Here is a 25,898-nt window from a genome sequence, read left to right on the forward strand (position 1 = left end):
TTAATATTTCCAAATTTACCTGCCTCAGTAAAATTGATGTTTTAAGACATCAATTTGACAAGAAGTGATTGTTCTTCAGGATTCATACAGGTAGATACCAATTGTTTAACAGCACGTCAGAAGTTAATTTAGATTGTTGAGTTTGAATATACAAAATTTGTGTCACTTTACTCATTTCATGTGTATGTCCATCGGTTTTTGATTTGGTTGTCTTTGTGTCTGTTTATTCTTCTGCCTGTGTCAGTTTCTGTTTGACAAAAGAGCTGTCATTTTATCATTTTAAGGAAAATGGTTTCAATATGTTAGTTTCGATCAGATATGTTTTCTGAAATGTTTGTTTTATATATTTATTTTTTATTTTTTGCAAAATATTTTATTTAATGTAGAAGGTGTAAAAGTGAAGAAAACACATCGATTCCATGATTTCCATCATTTTCTAATGGATTCGCTTGTTGAATTATGTTCATTGCAGTCTCATTTATGTTGATGTCAATAGCTGGAATATTGACATTATTGTTTGTTTGAAGTTCTGGTAATGGCCCTTCTTCATCTATGCCATAATAGTTATCAACATGAAAAATGTCATTTATAAACGACAGGATTCCCACATTGTTTGTGACACCTGTATGCCACAGCTGAAGAGGGGTCCGTCCTCCTTGTGTAGAGAGACCATGGTTGTTCCACTGATTGACAAATTCTGTTAATGCTCTTTCAATCCTTGGCAAATAAACATAATGCAGACAAAAAAGATGTAGCTCATTCAGTGAATCCAACATACCCTGTTCTTCCATAAAGTTAAAGATATTTATAAAGTGTCTTGATACAACTCTGTTGAGTTCTGCCCACAGTCTTTCAATTCTTTGGTTATGTACTGAAACACCTGTAATAATACTGCCTACTCCTCTTCTCTGTAACATAAAATGAGCAACCTGTATATTTTCCATACCATGATCACACCTGACCCTTAAGGGCAAACCAAAGTTTTGTATTCCTTCCAAAAATAATGACAAGACACTTGAGGCTCTGTTATTGGATAAGCAACGTAAGTATATGATAGTTCGGCTGAAGCCATCAACACAGCCATGCAGGACCAAGCGCCATCTAATCAACTTGTGGTTGCCGTCAAAATGCCTGTTGAGAGATCAGAAAGCATTACTACAGTTCCACATGTTTGTTCATATTATTTAGTAGTGAATTCCTCACCCTGTACTTAAACAAAAACTAGAGGTTTCATTTTTTACATTTACTTCAACAACACCACACCTCTCTCTCACACACACACACACGTGCTTGCACGTGCACACACATACACACAGTGGCATAAAATGTCTTTTTCCACACTACGTTTACCTGGCACAATCGATGTTAGAGATTAAAATTGTGATATGAAATAAAGGATTAAACAACTCAACAGTATATACATTAGACAACATCTAAATTGATGTACTATGAATCCCCCAAATATTTAACATACTTATATCAATTTCAGTTTTTTTGGTTATTGTTATTTTTTTTATTATTATTATTATTATCTTATGCTGATCATACAGATTAACTTCAGTAATGTTTTGAATGAAGGAGCTTTAATTTTGATGTATTGTGTTAATACTTTTAAACACAAGGCCTGATCATTTGTTTCAAACCAGTGAACTTACCATAAGTGGTTGGAGGCCTGAACACTATAGATCCTTCGCCTTATCGCATGACGACGTCTAAATGCACGTCCAATAGGATCCACTTCCTGTAGACTTTGTCTGACCCTCCAACGTTGAACTCTTAAGCCACGAGATCTCAGACTTCCAAGAATATATACTTCCCCTGCATTTGGAGTGTTCTGTAGGATATCCGTCACAAGGCCATTCAGTTCTTGATTTGAAATATCCACATAGCTTAATGGCTCAAATCCCAAAGTTTGTCTGTGTCTGTACAGAGTTCTTCGACTTATTCCAAAGCATGATGCAATTCTCTGCTATGTCATACCAATGGAAACAAAGTGAGAAATCTGTTCAGCAGATATAGTGTATCGTGGCCGACCTGGATGACCACTCAAGGTGGTTGGGGGTAACAATCTGTGGGTCACATAAGCAGATCTCTGTCTAGCATCATATTCATGTAGCAAGCTGCAAAAGCATCTATACAAGGATCCTAGTAGGTTGGTGGCAACCCTATTATTGGGATCATATCGAGATACAGCAGCAAGAAATTCTGATAGAGTTCGTGTATGATCATCTAGCTCTCTATATAGCCGCTCTTGTCTGATATTGTCCGAATTTTCATTTTGGAGCGCTCCAATACATTGCAGAGCACAAGTATCTTTCAAAAAATCTTTCAACATCTTCTTCATTGGTTCTCACCTCAAACAACAAAGAATGTATGTAAAAAATGACAAGGATCCGATGTAATTTCATTGTAGATGAGGTACTGTCAGACACAGTCTTTCCAGATTATACGGGCAGCTAGCATAGCCAGGATGCCCCGACTTGTTGCAATAGGCTGCTACGCTACAGCAATGTTTGGATAGTCACTGATGAAGGCAAAATATTTTTCAATTATACCTCTAACAGACTGTTGTAGACATCACCGTGGTGTTAGCTGTGCATTAATGTGTTATTTGTTTTTCCTCACCTTCCTGTGCAGCTAAAATACCTTCCTGTTCAATTGAAATCTTCTTCGTTTTCAGTAGTGTGTGTGAGAGCGTTTCAGTAGTGTGTGTGAGAGCGTTTCAGTAGTGTGTGTGAGAGCGTTTCAGTAGTGTGTGTGAGAGGTAAAATTTCAGTAGTGTGTGTGAGAGCGTTTCAGTAGTGTGTGTGAGAGGTAAAATTTCAGTAGTGTGTGTGAGAGCGTTTCAGTAGTGTGTGTGAGAGGTAAAATTTCAGTAGTGTGTGTGAGAGCATTTCAGTAGAGTGTGTGAGAGGTAAAATTTCAGTAGTGTGTGTGAGAGCGTTTCAGTAGTGTGTGTGAGAGCGTTTCAGTAGTGTGTGTGAGAGGTAAAATTTCAGTAGTGTGTGTGAGAGCATTTCAGTAGTGTGTGTGAGAGGTAAAATTTCAGTAGTGTGTGTGAGAGCATTTCAGTAGTGTGTGTGAGAGGTAAAATTTCAGTAGTGTGTGTGAAAGGTAAAATTTCAGTAGTGTGTGTGAGAGCGTTTCAGTAGTGTGTGTGAGAGCGTTTCAGTAGTGTGTGTGAGAGCATTTCAGTTGCGTGTGTGAGAGCATTTCAGTAGTGTGTGTGAGAGGTAAAATTTCAGTAGTGTGTGTGAGAGCGTTTCAGTAGTGTGTGTGAGAGTGTTTCAGTAGTGTGTGTGAGAGCGTTTCAGTAGTGTGTGTGAGAGGTAAAATTTCAGTAGTGTGTGTGAGAGCGTTTCAGTAGTGTGTGTGAGAGGTAAAATTTCAGTAGTGTGTGTGAGAGCGTTTCAGTAGTGTGTGTGAGAGGTAAAATTTCAGTAGTGTGTGTGAGAGCGTTTCAGTAGTGTGTGTGAGAGGTAAAATTTCAGTAGTGTGTGTGAGAGCGTTTCAGTAGTGTGTGTGAGAGTGTTTCAGTAGTGTGTGTGAGAGCGTTTCAGTAGTGTGTGTGAGAGGTAAAATTTCAGTAGTGTGTGTGAGAGCGTTTCAGTAGTGTGTGTGAGAGCATTTCAGTAGTGTGTGTGAGAGGTAAAATTTCAGTAGTGTGTGTGAGAGCGTTTCAGTAGTGTGTGTGAGAGGTAAAATTTCAGTAGTGTGTGTGAGAGCGTTTCAGTAGTGTGTGTGAGAGCGTTTCAGTAGTGTGTGTGAGAGCGTTTCAGTAGTGTGTGTGAGAGGTAAAATTTCAGTAGTGTGTGTGAGAGCGTTTCAGTAGTGTGTGTGAGAGGTAAAATTTCAGTAGTGTGTGTGAGAGCGTTTCAGTAATGTGTGTGAGAGCGTTTCAGTAATAATGTCCCTTACGGCACCTCATATCCACCTTTGGTCTTACCAGAGAGAGAGGCCTGCTGGTCCGCGCGCAGCAGATGGAAGCCCTCCAGCTTGAGCGCGCAGTCCGGGATGTCCTCACAGAGCCACGACTCCGTAAAACATAAGACACAGGAGGAGGCAAAGTCTCTGTTCATGCTTCTCATCAGGGCCAGCTCGTCTATCTTATTCCTGAGTGAGCGTACATTGGAAAGGAAGATCCCAGGAAGAGCAGTTCGCAGTCCGCGTCTCCTCAGACGCACGAGTGCGCCGGCTCGCTTTCCTCTCTTTCGGCGTCTCACTTTCCTGATCAGAGTCTGCAGTAAATCTGCCGCAGATGCGACAAATATTGGAAGTAAATCCACAGGTGTTGTAGTCCTGTAGTTAAGAAGCTCTTCTCTGGTGTAAGAATATCCAGAGGAGTGCCCAGACACAGAAGTTATGCACAAAAACAAAACAGAAGTAACGCATTGAAGCACCAGGGCATCCAAACGCGGCGCCATCTTGGATTTGGATGCCCATTAACCTTATAACTCCTGGTGTGTGTGTGTGTGTGTGTGTGTGTGTGTGTGTGTGTGTGTGTGTGTGTGTGTTTGTGTAGAGAGAGACAGCCAGGTTCATAATGGATATAAGGAAGTTTTTTCCAAAAAAAGGAGCCACATTCAGGTAAAAGTGTAAAATCAAATGATCCGTCAATCAAGAATAATGTTGGATCAGTGTTTCAGTATTTATATCTTTTATGTGGTTGGGTTATTTGCCTTTTGGTTGAAAGTACACTGAGAGAGGACTTTTTGTTAGTGATCTTAATAGGGCTTTGGAGTTGACGTCACGCCGCAATGCATTGTGGGAGCGCAGCGCCATTTTCGGGGTCTACGAATCAAAACAAACACACTGTGTTGGAACGACGACTACAAGAAAGATGCTTAAGAGCCTCTCAAAAGAGAATGAACTGTATAGAGACCGATTGCATCCAGAGGCGAAGCAGCGGTACTTGCAGAAAATAGCGTGCATTGGAAATGTGGACCTGTATGAAATACGGCCGTGGAGTAGAAACCCTGAAGACCAACCGCTACTGACGTAGCCTGACATATTTTCGTACCTTGTCTGTGGAGTCAGCGCGTACAAGTCGTCATTCAAACAAAGGTAAGTCAGCTCAAGTACTGCGTGTGAAATGCGTTTGATTTCCCTGCAAACATTCACATTAGTGCAGCATAAATTCATTCATGAGGGGAAATTACAGTGAGAACATGTGGAGACTGTCAGAGGGATAACATACTGAGTTCAGTGCATTGATGTGACATTGTCCTGAAGGATTTAGTTATTCTTTATGGTTAAAGAAACTGCACTAATTAATTCACATTTATTATAAATAATCCTAATTATACATCTTGCTTCCATGTTTGTATCCTGTGTCACTAAAAATACATTTTATTTTAGTTTTATACATTGATTAATGACCTGCAGAATCTCCTTATCATATTAAGTGATTCATAATTGTCACTTTATGCTTTCTCCATCTTGAAAGTGATGACATCCTTGCATTACATGCTTTAGGTTCATTTTCTGCAGGCAGGATTCTGACAGAGAACAGGCAGATTTAGACTATAACATGCAGCGTTCTATAGATGGACACATAAAGAAATGAAAAATGACATGTATGTGCTAACTTTCTAAACACTTTGTTACATTTATGATAAAGTAGATTAAACATATTTACGTCGGCCTTGGCTCATAGTTCTTGTCTTTAAATGAACTTTGTCTGTGTGTGTTTCAGGTCCTGCACTCTAAGACTGAATGAACCAGCATTGCAGCCATGGGTCACTGTGAGCATCACAGGGAAGGTTGAAGCCGCCCACTGCAGCTGTGAGGCCGGAGTCGCAGAGACCTGCAGCCATGTCGCTGCTCTTCTGTTTAATGTAGAAGCAGCAGTGTTGATCTGTGGCACAAGGACTGTTACAGATGAACCTGCATACTGGGTTTTGCTGGGTAATATGACCAAGATACAGCCAGAGGTTGGCCATAAGATGGACTTCTCCTCTTCAGCTGCCCAAAAAAAGGCTCTTGATCAAAACATAAACAGACCATCTGTAGTGACAGGTAAAAGGAGCTGTCCTCAAAACAGAAAAATCCCACCTACTACTTTGGAGGAGTTGTCACTGCTATTGGATACTTTGCTGGAACACAGTAAAGCTGTGGGTTGTGGGAATGACCCATAATGTTTTATCTAGGGGTCTAGATTTATGCCTGTAGTGCACTGCCGTGTAAATAATTTGCATTTACTGAATATCTACTGACTGAGTCCCACTGTTCAAAAGTTGAATAAAGAAACAAACTAATTTTTGCCTCTTTTTTTTATTTTATTAAAACCACCTTATAGAACATCACATCAGTTCCAATGTAGAATCCATGTCATTTATAGTTTACAAATGACAAAATGTTTACACAAAATCATGAGTGTTTACATGATATCACCCACTACTAACATTACTTTATTTACTGTATCTTTTGAAAAAAATACAGCAATTTTAACAGCACAAGACTTAAGAACATTTAACAGGAGCAGGTTTCATTCTTCCCTGGTTTTACTACCACACTGTTCACCAAAACGCAGCAAACCTTCACCATCTTATCCAGAAGGGTCACCTCTTCACCCTCACATGGAAGTAGTAATCTGATTGGCATGGTGGTATGTTTGAAGCAGGTCCCTTGTGTAGCGCTGGAACTCAGTCACGATGTGTTTCATCCATTTCATAGGCTGGTTTGCTGCAATAATGCCAAATAATTAGCAACTCTATAAATAGAAGGTAGTTCTGCAAAATCACTCAGTAGGATGTTTGTTCTAATTTGCTATGACCTCAGAGCACATAGAAAATAAAACTAATAGGCTATAAAGAGAGATATGAACATATTTAGAACTTACCGGAATGAAAATGTCTGGAGCACCAACAGATATTTGGAGATGGAAGAGAACTGCACGTCAGCTCGTCTCACAGCTGCTATCCAGGCTGGACGCCTTCGTTTGGTAACATCGATACACGAGCTGCCTCATGTTGCTTCCAGGTTGGGAAAGAATGAAAAGATAAACCATTTTCAAGCTTATTCTCTTGCCGGTCGTGTGATCGAACATTGCAGCCGACCACACAGCAAATACGAACCATGGCTGTTGTGTGTGCCTTCGCTCCCTTTTCACTTGCGCTAGACCCCCAAAATGGCAGATCGGGCCAAAATCCTTTCCACGCCCACCCCCGTGACATCACGCTCCAAAGCCCTATAGTATTTTTTTCATATTAATGTAATTTTTCATCTAATTGAATACAATCTATTTGTGTATGATTGTCAGTCCAAAGAGGGAGAGAGGAAAGAGAGGAACATGAGGAGAAGCACAAGGTCAGGAAGAACCAGGTAAGCATACAGACAGGGAGCAGTGACAGGCACAACAGAAACTGTTAAACTGACAAAGAGAAAAAAACCTGATTTTACTCACAATCTGGAAGTTGTGTCCTCCCTATATTAAAGCTGCTGTACAGAATCTGCAAAACAAACTGGGTTGAAACATTTTTGACCCTCTTTAACAACATTTCAACATAACATGATCATTGATCGGGGAGATTAAAATTAATTATATATTTTTATGTGTTTCAGCCACAACTCTACTAAAACCTCAGCCAGTAATAGGTAGGCTAACTTTTGGACCGTCCAGTTGTCTGTATGACTGCCGCAGTACGTGCACCATATTTGCACACTATCAGAAAGCGCCAAACAGCCCTGGTGGAGTGAGGAGCTGTAAAGAGAAGCAGAAGCTCTGTTTCTAAAAATGTTTTAAGCTTGTTTCAAAGATTCTGTACTGCAGCTTTAAATGTTTTCCAAAAGCACACAGACACTTATCAGTGTTTCTCACACTTTTTACAGTGTGGACCACCTGATAAAAATGTCAAGCTCTCCTAAGGACCACTATGAAAGCATGAAACTCATAAATCTTACAACACAAAATTAGTATTATTAAATTAGTAAAATTAGCATCTGCAGTAAAGATTTTTTCATACGTTGTATACCTTCTACCACAGGCAAAGTTGCCTCCATTTTTATATATATTTTTTAAATATTTTGTAATAATTTATTTGTAATAATTTATTCTGTTTCGGGAGTGTTTTTTTATGCATCTGTATTATATTATACAAACACATTAAAAGTGAATCTCTGTCCAAAAAATGCACTCAGTTTACTTTTTACTCACTATGAGCATCATTCATTATTCTCCCCCAGTAATTAAGGTTAGGATATGTATTTCTTTTATGCTAATCCATTCTTCTTTTGCAGCATTTAAATAACCTTCATCAGATTTGATGGTTTTGTTACAGACTTTTCAAAAATAGTGTTTTGCTTTTCTTTCACAAATGTTGGGATTAAATTGTGTTAAAATGTACAAAACAGTGATGTCATGTGTTGTGACGAGGACCCAGGCACAGAGAGACTTGATGAATTTAAGAATCTCATGATTTAATAAAGAAATTTGCAGACTTGCACAGAGATGGTAAAATTATGATGACTGATAACGGAGACGAAGACAACAGACGATGAGGACAGGGAGGAACAGGGGTTTAAATGCACCAAGGAGACAGTCAGAGAGAACTCGGGACAACTGGAGGCATTTAGGGATGCAGGGACTGACAGAGATGGGGAAGAAGTCTCATTGTGACAAGTAAAGTTTATCTTGCCTGGCTGGGCAGCTCTCCTGGTGCTCAGCACCCCCAAAGCTCTGATCCTAGAATCGCCCCTGTTTCAACTACTTATTGTTTCAAACTTAACTATCTAATAAAATGAACTTAAATGCGAGAGTTACCTATGACGGCAGCTGCAATCATTGTAGAACTCCACAAACATCACGTGTTGTTTTCCACATGTAAGATCAGCAAACACACAGAAACTTCCTGTTGCCACACACGGCCTCTAAAATCTCTTCCACGCTTTCTGTCTGAAGTCCACTCTCTGTGTCGGATCCACAGGAAACAAAAGATCTTATTAACATGGTTTTCAATGTGTCTCCTTACAAAAAGTCCAACCAATGAACAAATGTGTGTATTTGTGGAGGCCGAACAAAAGCATGACACATTTCTCTGTTTCTATAAACTGGAGTCAAACACAAATATGAAGAGTTTCACTGACAGACTCCAAAATGCCCCCACAGTGAATCAAAGGGAAATCCTACAGTGTGGCCAGAGACTCTTAATGGCTCCAACATCAACACATCCACAATGTTGGATTCAGTTCTGCCTCACATAGTTACTAAGACACACCCTCTGCCAGCATCACAACAGCTCCACCTGCTTCACCTGCCTCCTCAGCATCTGTACACCTGAAGAGAAAAGAAAGGCTCCAACAGCTCAAATCTACAAAGGATTCATGAAGTTTCATCCAACAATAACATGTTTGCCTTCCACAGTGTGCTGTTAGACACCACTGTACCTCTGCCATTTCAAAAAGAGCAGCTTGGGAACATTTTGGCTCCAAACACTTTGTGTTTAAGTCCTTTGTTTTCTTTGTGAAGCCGACAACATCTGGAGCTTTTTGACTCATAGAAACATCATTTTGTTCTTTAGATGATTGGGACTGAATAATCAATCACTATCAAACCAATAAAGACAAAATTGCTGATTTTACAGGAACTTTGTTGGAGAAGCTGTAAAGACATGAAACTGGTGGAGATCCCAAACCAGTTGATAGTGCTGGTTATTCCAAATAAAGCTGTTTTCCATTTGAGATGAAATGACTTTCTGTCCTGATATATAATAAAGATGTTGTTGTTTTTGAGCCCCTGTATTAAAAGTAGTTTAAAGTCAGCTTGAGTTTGATGTCTTTATGTCAAAGCTGCTCATGATGTTGAGCTGCTGATGGAATAAAAACAGTGAAAAATCTCCTCAATATAAAAGCATGTAGTCCAGACTTAAATGTAGCCTGTTGTTAGCTGAGGTCCACACACAGTGTTTGACAGTGTAAAGTGTGTGAAAGGGCTGCTGGTGGAGCTCACTAGGATGAGCAGGTGACCATGTGCCACGAGGTGGAGAGCAGCTGGCCTGGTTTGATTCTGACCCGGGCCACGCCCCCTTTCTCTCTCCCTCTGCCTTGCTGTCACTTATCTTCACTGCTCTGTCCAATAAAGCTGAAAAAGGCCCCAAATCAAAGAAATCTGCTGCAGCCTCTGAAATGTCTTCTGTTTCCTTCCCGACGGCTTTTTCACCGTCATACATACATGAAACTATCAAAGCTGACAATCATTTCATTCCAATAACATCTAATGGTACATATATATAGACACAGGACTACAAGTAAATGGCTCTCAGCATCTGGCTGTGGTAACAAATGTTTTGTGTTCAAATTGTGTGCATGTTTTAGACGTGTGTCACATGTAGAAACACAAAAATCCCACAATGACACAAAGATTGGTTTGACACAACTGTGCAGCTGTAAGTTGTTTCTAATGATTCATTGAAGCTCTTCTAACATTCTGGAGACGATCAGTACATGAATCTGTTCAACACGACAACAATTTGACTCATGAAGCATGAGATTCTGTTTGTCATCTTGTCCAAGTCACTAGTAAGATGAAAGTGATACATAGACTAGTGGACGAACATTATTTTGGAGGACAGATGGTTGCATCATAGAGGAGAAAACAGGACGCTGATGAGGGGTCTTGAATGAGTGAGCTGATTGTTGAGTTTCTGATGTGTGAAGAAGTTTTAACATGGCACACATTTGGTTACATGAGAAGAAACTCGTTATGTGATGAGACAACAGGGTTATGTTGTGTGGTGTGAGGTGTGTGGCTGAGTGGATGAATGTTTGAGATTAATCTGGCTGATGATTTGTCTTTTGTTGCAAAGTTGAACCTGCCAGTTAGGTTTGGTATGATTTCCCCTCCTGGGATGAAGAACACGTGTCATGACTTAACAAGGCCTTTCTTTCTTTTTTTCCTTTTTATTCTGTTACTTTCACAGTGCACTGAAAGTTTGTTGCTAAATCTCTGTCATTTAAAGCACATCTGAACATTTGAACAGGAAGAACTACACAACATGTTGCAAACGGTTGCAAAGTGAGTTTCTCCAAAATTAAAACGGGCTCAGGAGAAAGCCACTTATTGGGACAATTAGGAAGCGAGTCCCTGTCTGAAAGGATTCAGCGGTGATCCAGTCTAAATTCTTTTTCTTTTTGAAATGGCGTCATATTGCTGAGGGTGGAAACGAAATGCGACGATAGATTCCACTATCAGCACTGAATGAATAAATGAATAAAAAATGAGTAAAAATGGGGAACTGACTGGACTGCTGAAAGCTGACAAGAGTTGACTGACTTAACACCACTATGCAAAGGTTAACCCCCACCCAGATGTGACAAAGGGGTGGATGTATCTCTGTGTGTGTCTTTTGTTGCAGGAGCAGGAGGAGACCAGAGGAGGAAACTTTGGGTCACATGACTGTGTGAACTCTGCAAATTTAAGCTTTTAGCTGTAAATTTTCTGTGTGTCTGTGAATTTAACAGCAGTGTGTTATTCATGATCCTGTATTACTCACAATGCAGACGTCACTGTGAGAAAGTGTGTACACACCTGCGCAGCGCTAACATTTACATTACTTTTCTAGAGCAGAGGGTTAATCATGTGATTTGATCATGTGATTTACAGCAGGACACAACTTAATAATGTTTTTCTACCACAGGATTACTGAGTTTTTGTGTGAAGGAAACTGTGTTGACAGGCTGTATGTTGGTGATGAAATTACACTGTGTTGTTGAGGAATGTGAATATTACAGTGGAGATGTGAATACAGTGTGAGAGACATCCTGTGTTGAAGCCAGTGTTACTTCTTTTACAGCAGAGTGTTAACTTTATGACCTTTTACAGCACCTCTGGAGTCTGGTGACCCAGGCCTGACCTAGGATGCTACTGCTAATGTTTCTCTAATGTGCTTGTAAAGGATTCAGCACAGACAGACAAGTGACAACTGAGCAGATGTGCAGGGTTATAGAATAGTTAAAACGGGGCTCATTATCTGACCACTATTGAGCTCATAGTGATGAAATAAGTGAGCGACAAACTTAAGGAAAGTCACTGATTACAATGTGGGATGAAGTTGAGATGATCGATGATTTGGAGGAAATTATGGCACAAAAGCAGGAGTTTAATGATTTAGAATAAACCTGCAATGATACTTGTCTCTGTGATGCTGAATACTTTATTACTCTTATGAGCTACAGTTGTTTGCAAATGTGAAGTTTGTTTTAACTTACAGAGTTTTGTCTACAGGCAAGGATACAGGCTCCGGGTGGAGCTGGGAGTTGAACAATCTTAACATTTAACCACTGACTAATGTTTCTTTGACACAGGGTTACAGGTTTGGAGTGGAGCTGCTCCAAGAGAAACCCTGGAGAATTTTTCAGAGAGAATGTGCAACATTCTTGTGCATGTCTCACTGTGTGGAGTTGACACATGGCGAGAGCCGTGTGGCAAAAGAGGAGTGTCAATATTTTAACTTGCAGATGTTGTGACGTGCCCTGAGAAGGAGTGACTGAAGGAGATCATCCACAAGATGGAAGCTGAGGCCTGGAGAGAGGCTTCAGGAGGATCATAGAGGAGCAGAGATCACCTTCAGCACAGCAGACATCCCACAGTGAGCTGTGCTACTGAGCTTCCAGAAGATCGTCGAGAGGAGCCTTTGAACAGCAAACAACCAGAAGGAGTGAAAGAGATTCAACGTTGACGTTGAGGAAGACAACTAGGGTGTACGATGTGCTTTGCCCTAATTCTTCAGCGGCGTTGGAACAGAAGCAGAAGGATGAAGGGAGCGTGCCAAGCTCTAATCGACGGTGCAGAGAGGAAGTTCAGCGATGGAATTGTGATTCTGTGAACAGCACAGACGCCAGGGGACTGGGAAATAGCTGACAGCACTTTTCCCAAGGATGAAGATCACCTAAAGTGTGTCACTGTGCCATGCAGACTTGATACTGCAGAGGGGCTTTTGTTTACATTTGCATCATGTGTTACACTTTTTTAATCTTTAATTTTAAATTGAAACTAACATTTAAAAACATTTGGTACAATGTGGAAAGAGGAAGAGTATTTCCAGCAGGAGCAGAAACGTCTGACTCAGCATGACGATGCTGTTGGTGGATACTGAAGAGCTCAGCCTGTCAAGACAGGATTAGGTTATCGTTTTTAAACATGTTTATTCAATTATATTCTGAGGCCAGTTATCTGGTATAATCTTTGGAAGTCTATTAAAATAAAAATAAAATCAGATGTGTGGTCTTTTGGTTGTTTTTGTTTTGTTCAATAAGCAGATGTTGGTGTTTCAGCAATGCAGTAACTTAAGTTTAAAAGGCTTGTTAGAAACTATGAAACACATCATACAGACTTGTGGACATTAGAAGACGACTAATAATCATCATGAATAAGACAAAGGCAGGAAGGTGTCCTTTATAACTAATAATATTAATAACTAATGATATTAATGTCATAGTCTGTCTGCAGCTGAGACAATACAAACTCAAACTGTGGGGAGAAGATTATATCACTTCAGTTTAAATTGACCTGGAAGCGCCACATTTTCACAGACTTCTTTATTTACAGCATTTTTTACGTGCTGTATAGATTATACAGTTAGGTCCATAAATATCTGGACAGAGAGAACTTAATTTCTGATTTTGGTTCTGTACATACACTAAAATCAATTTTAAATGAAACAACTCAGATGTGTTTGAAGTGCAGACTTTCAGCTTTAATTCAGGGGGTTGAACAAAGAGATGCAGAAAAATGTGAGGAACTAAAGCATGTTCAACACAATCCCTTCATTTCAGGGGAAATGTGGAGGAAAAATTAGAAAAATTAAATAACTTAATTAAATTAATTAAATAATAAGATTTTCAGCTGGTAACCAGCTGAAAACCAGCTCCATGCGACCGCTTATCCTGGTCCCAGTGTTAGGGTCAGTGAATCCAGTTAACAGAAAGATATCCTGGATATACTTGACTGACTTTTTAGACTCAAGATTAATAATCATAATAAAAATTATAGTCTAACATCCAGAAGTCTGTACGATGTGTTTCATTATGTCTAACAAGCCTTGTACAGTTAAAGCTAACAGTTACTACATGACTGAAACACCAACATTATCTCTTTTATTAAAACATGCATATTAGGGCTGGCATCGTCACTCATGTCTAGAATCGATTCGATTCAATTTGATTCAATTTGAATCGGGGAAATTTTGCCTCAGTCAGTCAGAAATATTATAATTCAGGTCATGCATCAGTACATTTCTATATTTTTATATCTATAAAAATAAATCTGACACTTGTGAGACTTTATCAAAGGTGTGAGCGTCACAGCAGATGCCTTTGTGTCAAAGTAGCTGAGGATCAAACAGAAAAACATGAAGGTTTTCCTGGCCTGGGATGTTATACAAATATTCTGCAGTACATCAAAAACAAAAGAAAACCATTAATGAACATATGAACATTACCTGATGCTGCTGACGTGAAGCAGAGCAAAGTTACAGAGGTTTGATTACAGACACAGCTGAGCGTTTTGCAATTTTGCATCATTTTAAAAAGTTTAAATTTGTTCAGTATTGAACGGCAGAAACGAGGCTTTGTTTTCGGAAGTAAGTAAAAAAAAAAAAAAGCTGCCGACAGGCTGTAAGAACGGTAGACTTGTGCGTAACAAGCAAGCGAATAATGCAGAAAACAGGAAACTGTTCTTGAAGTACAGAGAGAGAGAGAGAGAGAGAGAGAGAGAGAGCTGTGCATGAAGTGTGATTTTATCCTGGTGGCAGCAAAACAATCAGAGGGAATTCATGACGATGTTTATGTGAAGCGTAGTTTGGAGCTTCTTTTGCTGCTGGTTTACTCAATATTGTTTGGAGAGACATCAAACCTGCAGCTTCAGAATCAGCGCAAAAAGGGCGTAAACACAAAGCGCGGAGCCGCCGAAACATCAGAATCAGCGAGCTGTCGGCTTTCAGCTCGTGTCCGTGCAGTCAGGTGAGAAAGTCACATCTCACTGATTCTGATGCGTCGGCGGCTCCGGGCTTTGTGTTTACGTCTTTGTGCAGAATCCGTGTTCCTGCTCTCATTTACTGTTTTAGCTGTTTGGTGGTTGTTGAAATTTTGGGAGGTTTAACCTGAGATTCTGGCGTTTTGGCCAAAATAAGCGCAGATACTGAAGGACCCGTCCCATCCTGGCAACAAACTGTTCCAACTTCTGCAATCTGGTAGAAGGTTCCGCATCATCCGGGCAAGGACAGAGAGACTCAAGAGGAGCTTCTATCCCCAAGCCATCCGGGCCCTAAACACACACACACCCGCCCTCTCACATCATCTATAATTGACTGAGACAGGACTCTCTTCCAGACACTCTAAACCAATGCACAATGTACATTCCAAATTCCTTTAATTTTAAATATGTTTATATTGTCTATCCTCTAAAATAGTCAGATGTCTATTCATATTAATGTACAGAATTCACCTGCTTGCTGCTACTACTGCACATTCACCCAATGTATATACTATATGTATATACAATGTTCTTCCTCTACCCCCCCCCCCCCCTCCCCCCATTTTTGCACATGTTGAGGAGCGTGTCAGGCTACATTTCACTGTGTGTTATACTTGTATAACTACACAGCAAAATCTCCAGTGTTAAATTAACACTAGAGAGTGTCTATATGGGTCCACACCTCTGAGTGTTAAATACAACACTGTTGAGTGTTAAATTAACACTTTTGACAGTGTTATATGTTTAAAAGTAACCTAGTCAGTTTTTTTTTTTTTTTTTTTTTTTTTTAAATGACATCAGAAACAGCAGTATGCGACATTACGTGATGGCAGAGCTTCAGTTCATCCTTTGTCATTTTTTTTTTTTTTTTAATAAATAGGACAGGGGGAATGAATGAGAGAAAGAGGGGGAGAGAAAGAAAGAAAACCAAAGGGGAGAAGAGACGGTGAGAAGGGGGGGGAAGAGAGAGAGAGAAAAAAAAAAAAAAAGAACTCCTGGGTCACCTGTATGGAGAGAAAAAAAACAAACAAACAAAAAACAAACAAACAGAGAAGACAGCAAACAACAAAGAGCAACATAATAATAGAGAAAACAAAGTACCATCACAATAAACTAGCTAGTCATAGATATCAATATTTACTAAATAATAAACGATATTGTGCAGCACGCAAGATAGACAGCGCACAGTGTGCTTTGAGGTAGTGGCCAAGAAAGCTTTAGTCCGCGTCTGTGAATACCCATGTGTGCATACCTGTGTGGATCAGCATGCTTGCATTCCAAAGGTTTCTCCATGTAATGATCTGCTAGGGAGTGTGGGGGGGCCACAGCCCCGTCCTCCAGGGTGTGAAGCGGGTATGGAGGAGATCAAAACTCCAGACATCCAGAGGCCCCCAGAACACAAGAGACCATGGAAGACCAACAGAGGGGCAGCCGCGCCACTGTTCCAGTAAGAGCTGAGGAGAGTCCCAGATGAGGGCTCGCCCAGCAGCCGCGGAGCAGAAGTCAGGGGGAGTTGCAGTGACGCGCCCGTGAGCTCCGCCGGCCCCCAGCTGCGCCTGAGTGACCGAGCCCCAGGCCGAGAGGCCGGGGGCACCCCACCTCCAAAGGGGCCCGAGCGAGCCCCAGGCCCCAGGCCCCGACAAGCGGCCGCCAAGGAGTGAGCCGGTGTGTACCCGGACGCCCACCCCCAGACACAAAGAACCACCAACACACCGACACCTGAGGGAGTCCGCCACTGGCAGGGGAAGTGGTGGTGGGTGGAGATAGGCCTCCAAACCTTGGAGGGCCTGAGGTGTCCCCAGAGAGGTGGCGTCTGATACCCAACCTGACATATAGACACAGACATACAGGCACACACAGACACAAACATCCATTCCCACCCTCATGCTCTCATATGCACTCACTCCACACTCAACCAACGTGGAGACAGACATAAAGAGACGCTGTACACACAATCACACTCCCCAAGCGTACTCTACAAACCGGGTCTAGGTACCCTTGTCCCTGGAGGGGGGAATTGCACCCAGACCCAGGTGCTGTTACCCTTTTCCCTGCGGTGGGGAGAGGCAGACCACCCCGACTCCGCAGCAGCAGGGAGGCCCCACACCCCAGACCTCAGTCGGACGGCCAACTCCTCCTACTAGCCCTCCCGCTCCAGCAGGCCGCAGAGAATGGGGGTGGGAGAAGACTCCAAACCTCCCTCCACCCGCTCATTGTAGTGTTGATGCATATGTGTTCTAAGGTGCAATTAAAACCCAGGAGGGCATGGAGCTACCTGCCATGGAGCAGCAGGTAAGCGCATAGTCCCTCCTGCTAGCCCTCAATGACTAAGTGTATTTAAAATTGAGAGGTGGGCAACGACGTCAGGGGCGAGGTATACACCCTGATGGTAAATTGGACTCCGTGATTGTGCCCACCCCCAAGATCCTATATGTATGTGTAATGAGAGTGTGAATAATGTGAATGTCTAAGTTGTGGGATAAAATTGAGGCAGAGGCAGCCAGAAGGGGACAGGGGGGGGGGGGGGGGGTAGCCTCCTCTGCACCCTGGTGACATACCCCCACTCCAAGGCCCTGCATGTGTGGGTGGTTGTGGAGGAGCGGGAAGAGGGAGGCAGCTGGAGATGGGGAGGGAAGGAAGGGAGGGGCAGGTAACCCCTCCCTGGGGCCAGCTCCCCCGCTGACCCCAGTAGGCACCCCCACCCTCCGCGACCCGCCAGGGAAGGGGGGCCCAGGCCCATCAGACCGGGGCCCAGTGCAGTAGCGCCCTCCGGCTCCACAGAGCCCTGGACAGTCCACCCAACCCCACCACAGAGAAAACTGCACCCACCCCACCATCCACACATCTTCCAGACTACATAAGACGGTAAACGCCCAGGCTGAGATCTTCCTCCACCTCTCCTGTATCTCCCCCTCCCGCAGAGAGTTCCTGAAGAGAAGAAAGCTCCTGCAAGATGTGACCATCCCCCCCACCAGATGAAGAGCCCCCCAGGCGGCTCGACGCACCGGCGGCACCCTGCTCCAGGGCCGGGCCCCCATGCACCCACCCGCCCACAACCCCGGCAACACACCAACCAGGACCCAAGCCCCCGAGGCCCGGCCCGGGCCCCAGCCCAGAGACGGAGCGCCCCCAGAACCTCACGCCCATCCCGGACCCACCCAGGGGCAGCCAGGTTGCCAGGTCAGTAACCCACGTCCGTCAGCACAGACCCTCCCCTAGCCCCGCTGCACGCAGCCGCGAGGAAACAGTCACCTGAGAGCCAACAGAGCCCCCAACCGGACGTGACCGCTACCCCGGGTTGAGCCCCCCAAGGAAGATGCCTCCGGGGAACCCCCCGACGCCCTAAGCCTGTCCCTACCCCCTCACCAATCACAACAGTGAAGGCGGGACCAAACTATGACCCCCCACCCCCACTAGGTGATGGAGCTGATAAAAGGGGCCCAGAGCAATTGATCTAATGTGGTGGCAGAGGCTGTGTCAAGACTAATGTAATCTAATAGATAATTTCTATATTGGTTAGAATTAAGATTATTTTTATTTTTCCAGTTCATGAGGACTGTTTTCTTGGCTATGCATAGGGCAGTGAAGATCATATGGGCTATATTCTTTTCTGAAGTGACATTATCTAAGCTGCCCAGTAGACACATTAAGGGGGAAGTTGGAATGTTACATTTCAGACACTTTGATAAGTCTTCACATATCTCACGCCAAAACTTCTGCACTGGTGGACAGAACCAAAGAGCATGAATGTAATTGTCTGGTGTATTGCCTTGACAGTGTGAGCAGTTGTTGGAAGATATAAAGCCCATCTTGAACATCCGATGACCTGTATAGTGCACTCTATGAAGTATTTTGTATTGTATTAATTGCAGACTGGGATTTTTAATTAATTTGAAAGTTTTTAAGCAAATCTGAGACCAGAAGTTTTGGTCTAGGTTGACTGATAAATCTGCTTCCCACTTTGCAGTAGGAAGGGATATTGATTCATCTAATTTAGAAAGTGTTCTGTATATTTTAGATAATAATTTGGGGGATTTAAGAGTAAAAAAATGTGCCGCACTTGGTGGTGTTTGTAATTCGACTTGACTGAGGTTAAATTTCTTTTTTACTATGGATTTAATTTGTTGATATTCTAAAAACCTTGTCTTGTTGATCCCATATTGTTCAACTAGTCTGTCAAATGGAATAAATTCTGTTCCCTCTAATATATGTTCTAAGTATTTAATTCCTTTACAACTCCATTCTGGGAAATTAATCATATTATTGTTTTGTAATATGTCAGGGTTATTCCAGATAGGTGTACGTTTGCATGGGATTAATGAAGACTCCGTTATTTTTAGAAACTCCCACCATGCTGTTAGAGAAAAGCTGATGTTGATACTTTTAAAGCATTCATGTCTTTTGATGTTTGAGCTAATAAATGGTAGGTCTGAAATCTCTAGATCCTTGCATAGTGCCTGTTCAACATCTAGCCAGGGCTCAACTAAGAAGGTATGTTTTAACCATTCTGAGATGAACTGAAGCCTGTTGGCTAAGAAGTATTGGTGAAAATTAGGCAGATCTAATCCTCCTCTATCCTTGGTTCTTTGTAGCGTTTTTAAGCTAATACGCGGGGGTTTATCTTTCCAAAGGAATTTGGAAATATATGAATCCAGAGATCTGAACCAATCTTGTGATGGTTTGTTAGGGATCATCAAAAATAAGTAATTTATTTTTGGCAAGATCATCATTTTTATAGTGGCAACCCTTCCCATGAGTGATATGGGTAAAGATTTCCATCTAGTCAGATCGCCTTCTACTTTCTTTAGAAGTGGGATGTGGTTTAGTTTAGTTAAGTCTGAAAGCTTAGGAGAGACATTAATACCTAAATATTTAATATTTCCGGATTGCAGTGGGGCAGAGGAAGAATTATGGAAGGAGCAGTTAATGGGGAGAACTGTAGATTTTGGCCAGTTAATTGAATAATCTGAAACTCTTGAAAACCAGTTTATTAAAGTAATTACCTCAGAGAGGTTGGTTTGTGTGTTTTGCAGAAAAAGCAACACATCATCCGCATAGAGACTGATTTTATGTTCTATGTTCTTACATGTTATGCCCTTAATTGTTGTAGCCTGTCTAAATGCTGCTGCTAGAGGTTCGATAAAAATTGCAAAAAGTGAAGGGGAGAGTGGGCATCCCTGTTTGGTGCCCCTCAGGAGACAGAAGCTGGAGGATGTCTGGTCATTTGTTCTGATACGAGCCGTTGGGGAATTGTATAATATTCTTATCCAGTTTATGAAAGAGTTTCCAAAACCAAATTTGTGTAAAGTTGCGAGTAAAAATTTCCAATTAACTCTGTCAAATGCTTTTTCTGCATCTAGAGATAATATTATGGTTTCGATGTTTTTATCGTATGAGTAGTCTATTAAATTAAGTAATCTACGAGTGTTTGTTGAGGAGTGCCGACCTTTTATGAAACCAGTTTGGTCAGGATGAATTAAGAGGGGGGTCATTTTCTCTAATCTCTTTGAGAGAGCTTTGCAGATTATTTTAAGGTCTACATTTAAAAGAGAAATTGGACGATAGCTTGAGGGAAATAAAGGGTCTTTGCCTGGTTTTAGCAGGAGACTAATGTTGGCAGAATTCATATTTGGTGGTAGTCTGCCCTTTTCCTCGATTTCCTGCAACATGCTGTGGAATACTGGTGCCAAAATTGTCCAGAATTCTTTGTAGAATTCTGCAGGGAAGCCGTCTGGACCTGGAGCCTTATTATTGGGCATACTTATCAGGGCTTCCTGGAGTTCACTTGGCGTCAGTGGCGAATCCAGTTCCATTGCTTGACTGTCTAGTAATTTTGGAAGAGTTACGTTGTCAAGAAACAGATCAATTTCATTTTTAGATGGGTTTATTTGTGGTGAGTATAAAGTTTCATAGAAATCCCTAAAAATGTTGTTTATTCTTCCAGGATCATATATTGTGTTCCCCGATAAATCTTTAGCAGCACATATAGTTATTTTTTCTTTATTTATTTTTAGCTGGTTAGCTAGAAATCGACCTGATTTGTTACTGTGTTCAAAATTCTGCAAGCGAAGTCTTTGTATAAGGAATTGTGTTTTTTTATTAATAGTTTCATTTAATTCTAGTTTTGTTTTGCATATTTTGTTCAATGTTTCCTGATCTTGGTGGGACGCGTAGGCTTCTTCTAGTGATTTGATGTTTTTTTCTAATTCCTGAATATTTTTGTTTTCTTCTTTCTTTTTGTGTGATGAGAAAGAAATTATTTTACCTCTCATCACAGCTTTCCCTGCTTCCCATAGAACAGAAGCAGATATTCCGGGAGTGTCATTAAAGTCTAAATATGAAGTCCATTCCTTTTTAAAGTATTTAATAAAGTCTTCATCTTTAAGTAGTGATATATTAAATCTCCAGTTTTTACTTGGCGTAGTATTATTCTTGTGCATTAGTGTTAAAGATACAGGAGCATGATCGCTGACAGCTATAGGATGAATCTCAGTGTCTGAAATGTCACACAGCAGTGAGCTGCTGACCAAAAAATAATCCAGACGAGAGTAAGAGTGATGAACATGCGAGAAAAAAGTATATTCCTTACTGGTGGGGTGAAGAGAGCGCCATGCATCGCAAAGACCAAAGTCGTTCATATACTGTTTGATTATATTTGTGGACTGCCAATTACGCTGAGTTCCTGTTGTGTTGAGCCTATCCATTTCTTCATTTAGTCCAAGGTTGAGGTCACCGCCAAGAATGAGTGTGCAATCAAGGTGTTCAGAGAGTGCACTAAAAAATCCGTGGAAGAATGAGGGTTCATCAACATTTGGACCATATATACTAACAATACATAGTTTTTTGTTCAATATTGATAGTTTAATAATTAGAAATCTACCCTCTGGATCTATAACTGTATCGAGTACTGTAAAATTAACATTTTTATGTATTAAAATTGCTACTCCCCGTTGTCTAGAATTATAACCGGCTGCAAACACGTTAGGAAACTCAGGTGTTTTAAGTTCATTTAAACCTGTGACAGGTTTGTGAGTTTCTTGTAATAAAACAACATCTGCCTGTAGTTTTTTAAGCTGGTTAAATATTTTTAACCTCTTTCCTCTGGTGCCAGCTCCATTTACATTCCATGTGACAAACCTCAGCATGCCCTTAATTGTGCGTGTATGTCTAATGATGTATGCTGGGTGTTTCGTTTAGACAGGTGGAGAGAATATGGAAACATCCCTTGTTTATAAATAGAAAGAGAAAAAGAAGTGTGGTGAGAGACTCCATAAGTCTGACTATGTGTGTGAATATTCACTAATATGAACAAGCGTGGCTTGCTTATGTGTCCTGCAAGTCTGTGCGTGCTGGGAGGCTGTTGTGAATGTGCTGCCGTTGAGCTGATGTGTTTGCGTGATCGTGTTGTGAAAATATGGAGAAATAGAGGGTGTTGTTTGTAGGTGAGTGGGGAAGTAGGTGACCACAGCAGTGAAAGACAAGAGAAAGAAAGAAACCACATGAACTGTGAGCGTCAGTTTTGAAGATTAACAATGGCTAACACTGAGCAGTGCTGATTTTCTAACACTGGAATATTTCTAACATTTTGAGTTATTTTCCAGTGTTAGAAAATCAGCACTGGTTTCAGTTACTGCTGTTGATATGTTAAGAGTAAGAATAAGTTCAGATTCTCTTAAAGATAACAACACTAATATGTTAACAATTGTTGGACTTGTGGAGGTATTTTGAGAACCCTTATAAACATCTGAAGGAAAAATATTCTTTAATCATAGATGCAGACTCATGGAAAAAAATATTGATTAATCATTTTATTTGATTTTGTAGAGTTAGAACAAACAGATTGGATTCTCAAAATCAGTCAGTTTCTTGGGGTCTGAAGCAACAACAGAACAGGGCTCTGAATTTTTGGAAGAAGCCCTTTTTTTTCTTCTTTTTCTCCTTGATTTTAATGTTGTCAGACTTCTCTGAATTATTAGTAAAAGAGACAACTGGCTCAGACATGGATAGACATACAGAAGGGAGTTCCTCACTAGGAAGATCATCAGACGTTGCCAGACTTTCAGAAGCAGGCTCTTTAGTAGGAAGAACATCAGCCTTTGATGAACTTTCAATGAGAGGTTCTTTAGTAGGATGAACATCTGACTTTGGCAGACTTCCACGAGCGGGTTCTCCAGTGGGAAGAATATCAGCCATTGTTGAACTTTCAAAAAGAGGTTCGGAAGTAGGAAGAACATCTGACTTCAGAACACTTTCCCAAGCAGGTTCTTGAGGTTCTTTAGGAGGAACAACATCTGGCTTCAGCAGATTTTTACAAGCAGGCTCTTTAGTCGGAAGAACATCAGCCTTTGTTGAACTTTTAGAAGAAGGTTCATGAGTGGAAAAAATATCAGCAATTCGTGAACTTTCAACTGGAGGTTGGGAAGTGGGAAGAACATCTGACTTCAGCAGACCTTCAGGATGAGGTTCTTTAGTTGGAAGAACATCAGACACTACTGGACTTTCACAAGGGGGCTGGAAGATCTGGCATATGCTCGTCTTTGCTACATCAGAAATTGCCCTGAGTAGTCCTGGTGCAAAGTTTGCAATGTGGCTCAGCAGAATCTTTTCTGAATATTTCTCTCTGACTTCAGACAGGATACTTTGCACCATGTCATCTCTGATGGACCTTGAGAAGATGGTCTGGTTTTCCATTGTTAGGAGAGATTTGGACACTCGATCCAAAGTGGCCTTTGTTACACTGGTGGAGAGGATGCTCAATTTTTGGGAGGACATGTTCAGTAGGGGGTAAGAAGGAAGCTTCCAGAAGCCATGCAGGACACGGGGAACCACCTCTATCACCACGTCTGTTGCAGTGAACAGTTTGGAGGTTTGTGCGTCCTGCTGCCTCTCTTTAAGGAGGTCAATGTACTTCCTGACATTGCTGAGGAGCTTAGGTGTTCTGCAGAATAAAGTTATAAGAATGATCTTTTACACCTATTTAAAAAAATAACAGAAATTTTGAAATACTGTAGCTGGACTGTTAATGATTTTATGTCAGAGGTGACTCACTGAAATTTAGGAGGTATGGCCTCTGGAAATTCCAGCAGCATCCGGGCTTGAAACTCGATGTCCCTCATTTTATTTATTGTGTTCACTGCCCACACCTGAAACAGAAAGCATGTTTACATTGCAGTTTTGTTGAGAGGTTATGTGATTGTAGTAAAAAAAAAAAAAAAAAAAAGATCTCCAAATGACTAAAACTCTTGTGAGTTTTCTAGTCTTACCAGTTTCAGAAGAGGTTTGGCTTCTGTTTCTTCCAAACCCTCCAATTCAAACTCCCAAAGTCTTCAAAAGAAAACAAAAGAGAGGTTTTCTCTCAGCATTTACACTTCAGCACAAACCGTTTCAGGTGTGAGGTGGATGGTCTGTAGGTGTCACAGTAACTCACTGCTCTCTGACTGTCTCTTTGCTCCTCTCCACCAAAAGATCTCCCATATCTTCTGCAGTGAGGCTTGATGGTATTTGGTTTTCCTTCTGAAGTCTGAGGAATTCCGTCATCATTGCAATCTAAAAATAAAAGGAGACATTTAATCAGCATCACTCCCAGGTCTTCAGAAATCACCTGACATTTTATCTCAGTTTTGATTTGGATGGATCTGGGTCTTACCTGAGCCCTGTAACCTGGTAGATACCAGCAGATCTCCACAGCTGTGTTATATATGGGTGTGTTGAACAGCACCTGTCAAAGAAATAAGAAATTATTCATTGTAACTTAAATTGATTCTCAGTTTGTCAGCTTTTTAAAACTACATCAAATTCTTCAAAAATGCAGTAAAAACAAAAAGTGTCACATACCCTGATGGGTTTGTAGATCCCTTTACTGGCTTCCATTAAAACGCTGCTGTTCTATCACAGTTGGGGAAGAGAAACTTTCCAAAACTCTTCAAAACTTGTGTAAGATCAAATGTAGATATGAAAATACTCCTGACTTGATGGTTTTTCTTGCACAGATGAGCTCTTTTTCAAGTCTGATGCAGATTTAAAAATGCACAATTCTAAAACAGTCACCATGGAAACATTTGATCCCTGCTTTATGTCATTAAATTAAAAGAAAACACTCTATTTTACACTACATTACACTATATGTTGTTCATTATATAAGTAAATAAGGGTAGGCTACAGCCGTCCTTAGGTCACTCCTGTGAAAAGATGCATACAAACTGGTGAATCAGAAAAGAAAGAAAGCCAACCTGCAGCATTATGTCCTTTTATGTTATTTCAATTCAATTCAGTTTTATTGATACAGCACCAAATCACAACAACAGTCGGCTCAAGGTGCTTTACTTTGTAAGGTAGACTCTAAAATAATATACACAAGGAGAAAAACCCAACAATCATATGACCCCCTATGAGCAAGCACTTTGGCGACAGTGGAAAAAAACTCCCTTTTAACAGGGAGGAAGCGCCGGCAGTAACAGGCTCAGTGAGGGGCGGCCATCTGCCAGGAGTGGTTGGGGTGAGAGAACGAAGATGGGACAAGAGGCATGCTGTGGAAGAGAGACAGAGATTAATAACAAGTGTGATTCAATGCAGAGAGGTCTATTAACACATAGTGAGGGAGAAAGGTGACTGAAGAAGAAATACTCAATGCATCATGGGAATCCCCAGCAGCCTACACCCATTGCAGCATAACTAAGGGAGGATTCAGGGTCACCTGATCCAGCTCTAACTATATGCTTTAGCAAAAATTAAAGTTTGAACCCTTCTCTTAAAAGTAGAGATAGTGTCTGTCTCTCAAATCCAAGTCTGGAAGCTGGTTCCATAGAAGAGGGGAGAAACCAGTTGGCCTGCAGTGTGAGAGGGCAACACGTTCTCACTCCCAACTCGTCAAACGTGTGACGCATGGTCAGGCTCACTCGGCTTCACTTATGGACGCGCAGGGTACCCCCCT

At 41.3% G+C, this 25,898-nt stretch overlaps 4 protein-coding genes across 5 annotated transcripts in view; 1 reads left to right on the forward strand and 3 right to left on the reverse strand.

Moving 5' to 3' along the window:
• LOC146675501 (protein NLRC3-like) overlaps nt 1-25,898 on the forward strand; it is a 507,908-nt gene that overhangs the window by 258,829 nt on the left and 223,181 nt on the right. The window lies entirely within an intron of this gene.
• The window catches only part of LOC146675517 (ribonuclease inhibitor-like), a 159,106-nt gene that overhangs the window by 32,673 nt on the left and 100,535 nt on the right, over nt 1-25,898 (reverse strand). The window lies entirely within an intron of this gene.
• On the reverse strand, nt 224-1,955 carry LOC146675521 (uncharacterized). The gene is made up of 4 exons (XM_085385676.1): nt 1,929-1,955; nt 1,656-1,834; nt 609-1,131; nt 224-247 (listed from the first exon to the last, which is right to left on the reverse strand). The coding sequence occupies exons 1-4, from the start codon at nt 1,953-1,955 to the stop codon at nt 224-226; spliced, it is 753 nt and encodes a 250-aa protein (XP_085241802.1).
• LOC146675522 (uncharacterized) lies at nt 22,823-24,838 on the reverse strand. Its single transcript, XM_085400550.1, has 6 exons — nt 24,803-24,838; nt 24,615-24,686; nt 24,396-24,514; nt 24,232-24,292; nt 24,017-24,111; nt 22,823-23,906 (listed from the first exon to the last, which is right to left on the reverse strand). The coding sequence occupies exons 1-6, from the start codon at nt 24,836-24,838 to the stop codon at nt 22,823-22,825; spliced, it is 1,467 nt and encodes a 488-aa protein (XP_085256676.1).

Source organism: Rhamphochromis longiceps, linkage group LG3, assembly GCF_057381845.1.
Source record: "Rhamphochromis longiceps isolate RC_006_pf linkage group LG3, R_longiceps_female_GT1.1, whole genome shotgun sequence".
Lineage (NCBI taxonomy): Eukaryota > Metazoa > Chordata > Actinopteri > Cichliformes > Cichlidae > Rhamphochromis > Rhamphochromis longiceps.

What these genes read in the sequence shown, in the direction of transcription:
- LOC146675521 (XM_085385676.1), bottom strand. Translation starts at nt 1,955, where the DNA reads ATGCTTTGGAATAAGTCGAAGAACTCT. An exon ending in GGAATAAGTCGAAGAACTCT is followed by an intron (nt 1,835 to 1,928) that starts GTACAGACACAG and finishes GATATCCTACAG; the next exon opens with AACACTCCAAATGCAGGGGA. An exon ending in ATACAGGTGTCACAAACAAT is followed by an intron (nt 248 to 608) that starts GTGGGAATCCTG and finishes TTTGTCAAACAG; the next exon opens with AAACTGACACAGGCAGAAGA.
- LOC146675522 (XM_085400550.1), bottom strand. Translation starts at nt 24,838, where the DNA reads ATGGAAGCCAGTAAAGGGATCTACAAACCCATCAGG. An exon ending in TACCAGGTTACAGGGCTCAG is followed by an intron (nt 24,515 to 24,614) that starts GTAAGACCCAGA and finishes TTTTATTTTTAG; the next exon opens with ATTGCAATGATGACGGAATT. An exon ending in AAAGAGACAGTCAGAGAGCA is followed by an intron (nt 24,293 to 24,395) that starts GTGAGTTACTGT and finishes TTTCTTTTGAAG; the next exon opens with ACTTTGGGAGTTTGAATTGG.